The 12,356-nt window shown below is 35.1% G+C and overlaps 1 protein-coding gene and 1 long non-coding RNA gene across 2 annotated transcripts in view; both read left to right on the plus strand.

Moving 5' to 3' along the window:
• The first annotated feature begins 472 nt into the window (after window positions 1-472).
• LOC125268234 lies at window positions 473-5,882 on the plus strand. Its single transcript, XR_007184847.1, has 4 exons — window positions 473-597; window positions 717-802; window positions 891-1,003; window positions 5,759-5,882. It is a non-coding gene; the product is annotated as an uncharacterized LOC125268234 (long non-coding RNA).
• Window positions 5,883-8,966: 3,084 nt separating this feature from the next.
• LOC125265649 (zinc finger protein 184-like) overlaps window positions 8,967-12,356 on the plus strand; it is a 31,905-nt gene continuing 28,515 nt past the window's right edge. Inside the window, exon 1 of the mRNA XM_048186040.1 lies at window positions 8,967-9,115. Within this exon, the coding sequence (XP_048041997.1) occupies window positions 9,058-9,115 (58 nt within the window). The 5' untranslated portion in view covers window positions 8,967-9,057. The remainder of the gene's footprint in view (window positions 9,116-12,356) is intronic.

The raw sequence follows: 12,356 nt of genomic DNA on the forward strand, positions 1-12,356 counted from the left end.
CACAGTCGCTGTACCCCGCTGATGCTGCCGCCTATCCGGTTCGGCTCCTCAGCGAAAACCTGAAGATGCAACGCACCTGCTGCTCATTATATACCCGCGCTGCGAGGCGAGCAGCTGATGCATATGATTGCATGCCAATGTGCATTGGCTCGTTTTAGTTACACTCGAAGTAGATTGGCCTCTCTAGCGAGATTCCTATTCGTCGGTCTGTCCGACGTACGTCTCCGTTCCCTCCTTCAGGGAACTAGGGTTACCTTTGTAACCGAGACGTTAATTTTAGACCCTGCCTGGCCTGCCATGAAGCTGACATGAACCATATTGAAAATTTAATAAAATCTGTAAACGGTTAATCAGATACGGGTAATTACTTCACGATTTGTTTACTTAAATTCTTTGTAATGACAATGAACCAGCCAAATCAATGATTTAGAGTTGTTTATAACAAAATATTCTCATTTGTCGTCACTTACTGGTTTAACGTTAACGTCATGTGTGAGTCTATTCATTCCTATAAATCTAACATACTTTTTATTTTCAGCAGCTGGAGGAGAGACAGCCTGTGTAGCAACAACAAGACAACAATGATTATAAGCAGGGGTGGGTATTAAATTAGTTTCTGATTTGTTCAGTACCAATAGGACTAATGGTGCTGCTATCGGTATGTATGTAACGTTCAGTCATTAATTACCCTTTGTATACAACCACATATCATTCAGATAATCTCCAGGTGGACTGCACGGGTCCAGGATCAAGAGATCATTCATCATGCACACCATGTTCCAGGAGAAGCAGCGTATCCTGGGTGAACAAATATGCCTCCTTTTTCCAATATCACTTAGGTAAGACTAAATGGATTTAAATTGATTTCAATCATGGGTCATGTGTTTCAGGTCTGCTTGATCATTTTGTTGTCCTGGATGTGAGAACATGGTCAAAAGGTGTGTCAATCAGCATCCACCCATAAAAGCTGCCTTCTCGTTAAAAGGCTCAGGAGGACAAACAGGTAATTCACATGGTTGAATTTCACAATTCAATTACTCACAGAGACAAAGAGATGTTAATAACTCTGAATTCGAGAGGTCAGCAATTTTACTATTTGATACATTAACACTTTTTATTTAATTCAGAATGAAATCATTGTGATTGATGAATCTGAATATAGTTGATGTGTACATTTATTTAGAAATCAGATTTGATATTTTAAAATGCACTGTCTGTGCAAAATTACAGACTTTCCCACTGTTGGTGCATATTAACCATCATCCTGTCATTGCTTCTTTTCTGTTTCAAAAAGCAGATTTTATATTTATCATTCCAGATCCTGATTAGGAGACGCAGAGAACATGAAGCTATGTGCCGTGGTGCTTATATTTATCAAGCAGTAAAAATGCTTAAAACTAAACAGAAGCATTTTGAAATTTTATGACAACAGTCATTTATTACACTGCATTCATTCAACAACAATGGTTAGTTTTGTATGTCACTGCATCATTTCTACATCATTCCACATGCTTTAAACTTTCAAATTTCAGTTTTTAATCTGATCAAGTGTTTACATATCCTATCGAACAGATTAGAAAAGGTTTAAACCACCCCTTACAATCAGAATGAAATTTTAAAATCTGATTTGGCAAATTTATTCTGAATGACATGGTTGTATGTGACTTAAAGGGATAGTTCACCCAAAAATGAAAATTCTGTCATCATTTACTCACCCTCAGCTTGTTCCAAAGCTGTATAAATTTCTTCTGTTAAAAACCACCATTGACTTACATAGTTTTTTTTTTCTATTATGGAAGTCAATGTTGGCCCAAAGCAGCCTGGTAACAAACTTTCTTTAAAATATCTTATTTTATAGCTTTGGAACAAGCTGAGGGTGAGTAAATGATGATAGAATTTTCATTTTTTGTGAACTATCCCTTTAATTCGACTGTGTAACTAGTCCGATTACAAATTAGTTATTAGGGTCCATGTAAATGGCTATTGTATAGTCCCAAATTATACACAATCACATCACATAGGCTGCTTGGCAACCCTATAACTTTTTTAAATCTGAAGCTATAGCAGCAACATTAGCTGTGTTTACATGGGCTCTAATAATAACTTTAATCAGACTTTAATCAGACTAGTAGCACAGATGGAATAAAAAGTCACATGTAATCACGTTAGTTGAAATGAATTAGCCGGGTCCAATTGACATTTCATTCGGATTGAAAGGGCATGTTTAACTCCCTGCGGTCTGAAAACGCGTCGGCGTGTTTTGTAGGATTTTTTTCACATTGCAGCAAAACAGACTTAAAATACTCCGTCATTTCTTGTCATAGAGACATAAGTAATATATCAATTGAAACTATAGAATGTCTTCTTTTATTTGTGTACACTCAGAGTAAAAACACAATGTTGTGCTTTTTGTAAAATAAAGAAAACTAACATGATGCGTGATCTCTCGTTTCCCTCTGAACGAAGTCCAATCTGATAGTTCTCAGAAAATGAACTGTAACTTATGAATACTAATGACAAAAAAAATGACACTTACATCTAAAGAAACGTTGAAATGTCAGGTTTTAAATCGTGCAAGTCAAATCGAAAACAAACATTCTGTGTTTATGTAATCTGTATGAAAAGAGAGCCGTGTCAGAAGTCTGTGATTCAGCTCATTACCCGCTAATGCGGCCACGCCCACGGAGCCAGCACTATTCAGACACAAATTCAGAGGCAATACATGCATTCATCGTCTCAATCGTGTATTTATTGTCTTGAAAAGTGTTTATTTGGATGGTAAAGCCATGGTTAGCGATCTCTAGAAGACATGCCGTTAGTTCCTAGTTCCTTTTCTTCTTTATATGAATTTGTGGCCTAAAGGTGTACAGAGCGCCCTCCGGCTGCAAGTATGAATTAAAAACACCATTCCTGAAATGTCCTCTTCTTCATTAGAATAATTTGTGGACTAAATGTGCACAGAGAGCGCCCTCCGGCTGCAAGTATGAATTGAAAACACAGTATCCAGCACTCATAGTGATGACAATAAATATTACTTCTAAGTATTGAAATTTGACATACATATATAAGAATCTATCAATATTTCTCCAAATGTGCATGCCTTTAAGCTAAAAGCCTATATGAAATGCCACAGAGGTAACATAATTGTTCAGACACTTTGCATCACAGAAATACATTATATTTTAAAGAATATAATAGAATACCATTATTTTAAATTGTAATAATATTTCACAGTATTGCTGTTTATGATGAGCTGAGACATGATTACAGAGGTTTTTTTCACAGCCTACCTGGCTGAAAGGCCTCATTAATATGCAAGTAATTTCAGGTCATTATTATGTGATTCTTTTGTCTTCTCAGGTGTAAATGGCCCATTATTTATGCAGATTCACGCCTCCTCGCATACTGTGTTTCTTGACAAAAAGTGTCTTACAAAATTTAAATCTCTCTATTGTTTTATATGAAAGAGTAGTCAGCATAATCTTTACATAATTCTTAAGCAAAAACTCTAGTCTACAACCCCCAATAACCAGAAGTCTTGTGAACACAGATTTAATATACTTTTTTTGGCCTTATTTCAGTGACTTAAGTTTTTTGTTTTTTCAATAACCACGCATAAACATTATTCCTTCAAAAACACAAACATGTACATACATGTTCCTCACATATTATTGTAGCCTAGTTTGTGCTGAATACAGTGTAATGACACTTTTTCCATTAATATGTTTATGAACAACTGAAAAAAGCACAAATGTCAGAGCATGTCAAAACTTCTCCAAGCCCCAAATCAGCCTCAGTCTCCAGAGGGTTAAAGCTTTTTTTTTTTTTAATTTGTTCGATACTATCAAATACAATCCAAAATCTCCTTCCACTCATCATCTCATCCGCAAGCTTCTTGTTTTGGGCATTGAAAGGGGCATTTTTACTGCTTGATAAATATAAACAGCATGGCACAAAGCTTAATGTGCTCATCGTCTCCTAATTATGACCCATAATAGATAAATTTTAAGTCTGTTTTTAAAACAAAGAAAAGCTGTGTAGTGCAGTCGTGCAATGTACCAACTGCTCTGACATGATTATCGGGTTAACTAACTTGTATGCAAGGGCCCACAAACTACTGAGTGTTCAAACTTACACAGTGTATGCCTGCCTAAAGGGTTAGTTCACACAAAAATGAAAAAAAAAATGACTCACCCTTATGTCATTCTGAACATGCAAGAATGTGTTGTTCATCTTCGAAACATAAGTGAAGATATTTAAATGAAATCTGAGAGTTTTCTGTCCCTCAATTTACAGACCATGCAACTAACACTTTGACACTTCAAAAAGTTCATAAAGAGATCGTAAAAGTGATCCATATGAATGGAGCAGTTTAGTCCAAATTTTCTGAAGAGACTTGTTCGCTAAATGCAATATACAGTTTGAGTTTAGACTTATTCACATATAAACATTAATTAGCAAACATAAATGAAAGCTCAACTGTACTTGTATATGCATTTGTGTATTAAATTTGTTCATTATATAAAGTGATTGAGTTTATTCAGAAAATTTGGACTAAACCTCTCAATTCATTAGATTAGATTTACGATCTGTATGAACTTTTGTTTTAAACATCAAAGTGGCAGTTGTGTAGACTGTCAATGGAGGGACAGAAAGCTCTCAGATTTCATTAAATTATCTTTATTTGTGTTTTGAAGATGAACGAAAATCTTGACAGGTTTGGAACGACATGAATTCATGTCATGATAAAAACAAATAATGTTGTAACTTACAAAATATACATGATATTTTAATAATTTCAAAATACTATAAAAAAAAAAAAAAAACTTAATAATCGCAATTAATTTAAGCTACATGAAATATGCCCTTACTGTATTTTTTCTTAAAATATTTTTCTTAAAATTATTCGTGCTTTCGTGTAAAGAAAGATATTTTTTGAGGAGGCTGCAACAATGACTAAAGCCAGGGACACACTTAACGTAACTTAACTGTAACTGTAACACTTAACTGTAAGGCAGATTATAAATGTAATTTGATACTTTCAACTGATCTTGCCCAAACACGTCAGGTTAGAGCCAGTTGCGTTCAGTCTGTTTATAATCTGTAAGTATTTAAATCCACTTCAGTCGAAGGAAACAGTTTTTAAGTGTGTCAATTTCAGTCTTAGAATGTTTCAGCTTGTCGTTCAGTGTGTCCCCAGCTTGAAGGAGTCAGCAGTGAGGGAAGTAATCGTTAAAATTTAAGTTCTTTGAGAATTTGTGCACTGTTTATTATCTAAATGTAATAATGTACACTGCCAGTCAAAGATATTGAGATTTGGAAGATGTTGCAAAATTTAATTTATTCCTTTGACGGAAAAATTTCGACATCATTTTTCTAGTCTTCAGTGCCACTTGATCTTTGATCATTCTAATATGCTGAATTGATGCTCGAACATTTCTTTTGAAATGTGCTGCTTCATATTGTTGTGTTCTTGAGCATCAAATCATCATATTAGAATGATTTCTGAAGGATCATGTGACACTGAAGACTGGAGTAATGATGCTGAAAATTCAGCCTTGATCACAGGAATAACTTACTTTTAAAAATAGATTAAAGTAGAATACAGTTAATAGGAAAACTATTTTAGAATATTAAAGTAAATTTACTTCACAATATTATTATTTTACTTTATTTTTTCATCAAATGCAGCCTTGGTAGGAGAGACTGTTAGAAGTTGCATTTTTACTTTTGAAAGCAATGTAATCCTCTTTTTCAGCTGCCAGAGGAGGATGATGATGGCAGTGGTGACCGAGGTGACTGTGCAGCTCAGGATGAAGAAGAGGAGGAACATGTAAGTTAAAGATGCTTTCCTCATACCTTTCTAACAAACAATAAACCTGACTACAATAACTACTACGATAAATATTTTTTTATCTTCCAGTTTGCAAAAATCCAAAGTGAACATATAGAGACATCCTCCTATCCTTGCCTCAGAAGAACCTGAGAAAGACCCTCTTCCTCTTCTCTCACAGCTCTCCATCATCTACCTCTGCAACACTGTTGGAAAGAGTGTTATACACAGCTGAGGACACGGTAATGAAAGATCTCAAATTCTTCCTGAGAAAGTCCGCATGTTCATTTTCTTGAACAAAAACTGTACATGTATTTTTGGGTGGGCCAAACTATTATTTGAAGAAATGCTAAAAATCTTCTATATTGTTCTTTATACATATCTTACTCTTTTATGAATGTCATCTTCTGAATTTTTTTAGCTTTTGAGAAGCTCAAGGACTGTATATCTTTGATAATTGTGATATTGTCTGTCAGTAAAGCAGTATTAAAGCACATTACCTCAGTATATTTGTAGCAGCTGCCTCATATAGGACACTTAGGAAATGGTTTAAAATATATATTTTTGCAAATAAAGTAATAAATATCTGCTGAATCTTTTTCATATCTTTGTCATTTTTGTGCCAAATTATGGTTAGTAGTAATCATAAGAGTATCTATAAATATAATTGATAAAATCATTATTTAACTATACCCATCTAATGATAAAACACTTTGTCAATTAAAAGAATAAAACATATTAATCACTGTTACATTTATTTATTGATTGTATTGTTTGATCTATGAATGTGTTCAATTTATGAATTCATGTGTTAACACTTTACATGGTTAAAACATGGTTACATGGTAATGTTCAAATGTACTGGCTTAGTAATTGTACAAAGTAACAATGCTGATGATTTCATGGATGCAGTGTGTTTCTAGCCATTTTCTATCAGAATTTAATGAGGGTTTCTATTGGTTTCCATTACATATTTTGATCTGCAAATGTATTAACCAAAGCAACACAATTCCCTATAACAATTAGAATTTATAAGGTTTTATAGCAGAAAATGAAGTGTTTATCAGTTCTGCATGGATTTCAAGGTCATGGACGGAGCACATCTCCATTCCCCGGAGTAAAGGTGAGAAGCAGAGTTAAGATAAAGGTCGAGGTGGTATTTTGGTATTTTGGTCTTTAGGACGTACCTGTTACGTTCCAGCAACGTACCACTAAAACGTCGCCACAACGAATATGGGAATCACAAAGTTACGTCGCTGGAACGTTATTCGGGACGTCGTTGCAACTAATATGAGCCGATCCAGTTACGTTTTTACAACGTGCCAGTTTGGTAGTTGAGACGTTACTGTCACATTCCAGCGACGTACTGCTATAACGTCGCCACGACGAATATGGGAATCACAAAGTTACGTCCCTAGAACGTTATTTGGAACGTCGCTACAACGAATATGGTCTGGTCCAGTTACGTCGTCACAACGTAATTGTGTTAGCTGGGAATAAATTATTCTTGATCCGTCTCGTGACTCATGATCCGCTCTTGCTTATGAAATTTCTCTGTACTGTATAGTACGTGTTGGTAGCCATTAAAGAAAATGTAGTTTCATATTTATGTTTAAATATGTTATGTTTTAAATTCATTTACTTGATTATGAAAAGTGAAAAGCATGAGTTTGATGCATCATAAGATGCGCAATATATTGGGAGACATGGAGTGGGTCAGACATGATTTTAAACACTTCATTAAGTTTTGTTTTGTAGAAAGCCTTTCTTTAAAGTGAATTTCGTTTCGTAAAAAAATTGTATCTTAATTTTAATCAATGTTTCATCAGCCAATTGCATGGATTTAATAAAAAAGAAGCAAATATAGCAGACAATATGGCAGGCGCGGGCGCGATCACTGGCGCGTGAACTGGAGCGCGACTTATAGGCTACAGAACCGAAACTCAGCGGCTGCTTGCCTCACATACATGAGAAATATATCTATAGAAAGTTTGAAATATCTAAAAACGAAAAGAAATAGGCTACTCTGATTATGTAGCCTAATCCGAATGAAATGTGCAATTCTCTCTAAGCGTGTCCAGTATGCTGGAGTCAGGAGGACTCTTAGGAGATGATGAGAGTCAGCAATGTCAACTTCATCTTCGCAGCCGACACTGATTCAGAAAACATTACTTTATTAATAAACAATTAAATGTCTCCTTGCAGTTTTGGTCACATTCATAATCATTAATTTTGCCGGTTCTTTATGGCAAGCTTTATGCGTGCGCTATCCTATATTAAGATCATTATTATAGTTTATTCTCTCCAGTATTTAAGAAATTACATTAATATAAATGTGATTAGTCAACTAATGGCTTAAATGAATAACGTTTCTGGCGGTGCTTCGACAGATTGGAGTTGCTGTTTATCGCAGTAGATAGGACCTTCGAACCAGAAAGACACAGCTTACATTTGACTAAAAGGTTTTTGTCTTTATGCTCAACTAAAGTGAAATAATGAGCATATTTCCACTTTGAGAAACTCGTCTTGCTCTCGCATTGACTCGCCATGACTGCCACCAGACTTGAATAAACGGAAACACGTCCACAGTGCGTCTTCATGTTTACAGTGGTTGGCATCCACCAATCCTACAATGCGTCGCTGCTGTAAACAGGTTAGCTGTTGAAAACAGTTGAAAACACTCTTTATTTCGTGTCAATAGTTCCTGTTTTCACCTCATTTATTATGCTGATGTCTTCAGATCTGCTGTAAATTGACACTTAAAGCTCATTTCATTGCTGTCAATGGACTTTATGCTTTAAACTTTAAACTGTTTTTCTTACCATTATTTATAATAGCAAGAAGTGACATTACATTACTTGTATTTTTTGTATTTCTTCATATCTGACTGTTGAATAAAGACACAGAATAATGTTAGGATTAGCAATAAATATAATTTTCGAATTAGCATCAGTTACTTTACAATAAATAGACAGACCTACATAAATGCTTACAAGTGTCATTTATTATAAAACAAACTCAAACTGATATGTTTGATTTTGGCAGATCAGCTCCTCCCATCGCGAGCACATCATCAGTGAAGCTCCTCCCACTGCAATCACATCATCAGTGAAGCTCCTCCCACTGCAATTCCCCAATAAATGCTGGAATATTCCCATCAGACGAGCATCAGGAGGAGCTGAAATCTGTCAAAGACTGAGTTTATTAAAGAGGACAGTGAGAACATGAGTGATCCAGAACCCTGCAGAATGAAACACACTGAAGATACTGAAGAACAAAGAGGTTGGTGTTTATTCTTCATTCATTCATGATGCTGAACAACATTCATGTTAGAAAGACTCAAGAACTTCATCACATTTAGATAAACAGTTGAACTGAAATGAGTACAAATGTTTGTTATCAACAAATGGTCAGTAAAGGGAGGTTTAAGAAATGTTCATATTAATTGTCAACATCAGATCAAACTAATATTATTTTAACCTGCTAGAATGTTGGTGCACTAATTTGTTCTTTGTTTACATTAGTTCAGAGTTAGTTTTAGTGTAAAAGATTGTAATAAACCTCAACTAACTACATCATTTAAAAGGTCTAAACTTGAAGTTTCAGTATTTGACTTTGTTTTAGTCTGAAAATCTTATAGTGACAGTAATGTCTTGAAAGTTATGAAAATGAAACACCAAGTGAGTCAATATTTTAATATGAATTATGAACCTCAGCTGCATCAATGATAAAAAAAACTGACGGTCTTCATGAAAGCGATTGACTAAACAATGTTCCTCGTGGCTTTTAGTTCAAAAGTGTGTACATTTGGAGAAATATTTATATATTCTCATATGTTTCGTAAAATTTCTACATAGAGGAGTAATATTTATTAAATTTTTACTCTTTAAATGAGGCGATGTGAGCATTATGGAGCACTTTCATTCATACTGGAAGCCAGAGGGCACCCTCGAGCAGAAAGTCAGAGAGTGAGACTTTCATTAATTATATGACAGAAATCCCTTTCATAATAACATGCAGAAGGAGAGTATATTAGAGTATATTTAGTATAGTATAGTGTATATTTATAACACGATGCTAATCAACATAGCCTGTATCACTGTGCAGAATACTATAAAAAATGTATTTTCTGTCTCATTTATTATTCTGAAGTAACTCTATTATTCTGAAACACTCGACTTGCATTAGAGTGAGTTAATTTGGAGCAAAAACATGGTTTTAATCTCATAAATTGTCGTGTTTTGATGGGGTGCTAAGCTAACATGCTAGCTAGCCCTTATGCAGCTGTTTGAATAGTAAAGCTCATTTGAATGTTTGAAAGAAGGTGAAGTGAGAAGAAACAAAAAACAGTGTGAATAGAGAGTCATCAGTAATTTCAATAATGACAAAAGAATTATAATTCGAGCCATAACCAAGCCGGAGAGCTGTGAATGTGTGCAGGAGAGACTGAAACTGAATGGGGCAGTTTGCACCACAAAACAATAGAGACACTGAATGACAATAAACATCAGTTAGCATTTTAGATGTTTTCTCAAAATGATCTTCAGATTTGAAATAGAATATGGCTTTAGCTCCAGTGCATTTCTAGACTGAAACAAGGCCAATTTTATTTTCATGAAGACGTTTCATAAAATACATTTCTAATAATATTTAAGCTCTTCATAACTATTTTTAATAGCGACTGATGACGTTTCACAAACACAAAAACACATATTGAGAATACCTTTCGTGCAGCAAAAAAAAAAAAAAAAAAAAAAAAAAATGCTGGGCTCTGAAAGTGTAAATTAACTCGCTGGCATTAGAGGCCTCACTGAGCCATCAGATTTCATCAAAAATATTTTAATTTCTATTCCAAAGATGAATGAGGGTCTTATAATTAATGACAGAATTTTCATTTTTGGCTGAACTAAGCCAGGGCTCCAGACTGCGACTGAAATTGTCACATTGGCGACTAAAAATATTAATTTGCGAGTGATATTTTTGCTGAGGTCGTCATTGGCGACTTTACAAATTCACAGGTTATGACTGTAAATTTGCAGTTATTTTTATGTTCTGTGACCAGTAGCCTATCACATAATTTGCTGCGTTGACGTAATTAAATGAGATGCTGTATGTGAAAGTTTCACTGAGTTAAATATGAACTGGTAGGGAAAATATCACACACCAAACAGACGCCAATGAAAGCCGACTATGTTGTCGCCTCGCGTTGGTGAAAAACACTGCATTTGAACACACAGTTCTGCTCCTGCGTAAAGGAGACAACTTCTTCATATAAGTTCACAGACTGCAGATACACACACAATGCAGCGCGTGCTTACTGTTTTTAATATCAATCATGCTGATCACTTTCATTATTTTACTCCGCCCATGCTCAGATAAATTTAAGGGCATGAAAGTTTTCAGCACCTTAAATAGTATAACAAGAGTATTAAAGGTCCCGTTTTTCGTGGTTTTTTGAAGCTTTGATTGTGTTTATAGTGTGCAATATAACATGTGTTCATGTTTCGCGTGTAAAAAAACACAGTATTTTTCACATAATTTACTTATCTGTATACCGCTGTTTCCACTGTCATAAAAACGGGCTGATGACTTCCTTGTTCTATGAAGTCCCTCCTTCAGAAATACGTAACGAGTTCTGATTGTGCCAGCGGTTCCTGTGTTGTGATTCGACAGCAGCTTAGCGCATCTTGCCCGGAAAGGTCACGCCTCTTACCATAACGTGGAGATGCATGCGCTCAGTGTTATTGTAAACATGTCTTTAATTTTACCCTATCAATTTGAGCCGGAATCAGACCCGGTGATTGGACTGCGGGATGAAAATAACAGCGTTTCGACGACATGGCGACAAACACACTCTACAAATGCAACTCTTGTGTGTTCCTGTGGGAGGAGGTTAGTCAAAAAACTGTTTTAGTGACGTCATTAAAGAAGGAAGTAGAGGGATGTAGTCCAAACTGGCCGTTCGATGTAGGCGACTTCTGTTAAATAAAATATCTCGCTTGGCATTGAACTTTGAGCTTTAAAATTTTACAGATTTTATTTGTACTCTAACAACAACATTACACACTAACTAAAGTTTGAAACATGGGATCACGAAGAACGGGACCTTTAATGATCATTTTAAGGTTTCAGCTAGTTTCCAGTATGTCTACAGATAATGTTCAACTAAAACATATTGTTCCACCAACAATATTTTATCAATTAATTATGACCTTCACACCCAACTTTCTTGGTTTTCTTCCTATTTCGTAAATCCAGCCAATTGGTCTAATATTTAAACATAAATATGAAACTATGTTTTTGACCCTCTGGCCGACGAACACGCCAGCGCTTTCTGGTGGATTTTTCCTCATGACAGCTGCAACTTAAAATAGGCCTACTCCGTCATTTTAGCCGATAAAGATTAGTGCAAGACATCATCACAAACTACAAATGGTCTACTTTTATTTGTGCACGCTCACAGTAAAAACGAAACCTACTGCTTTTGTAAAATGAAAAAAAAAAAAAAAAAAAAAACAGAATG

Source organism: Megalobrama amblycephala, linkage group LG1 (genome assembly GCF_018812025.1).
Source record: "Megalobrama amblycephala isolate DHTTF-2021 linkage group LG1, ASM1881202v1, whole genome shotgun sequence".
Lineage (NCBI taxonomy): Eukaryota > Metazoa > Chordata > Actinopteri > Cypriniformes > Xenocyprididae > Megalobrama > Megalobrama amblycephala.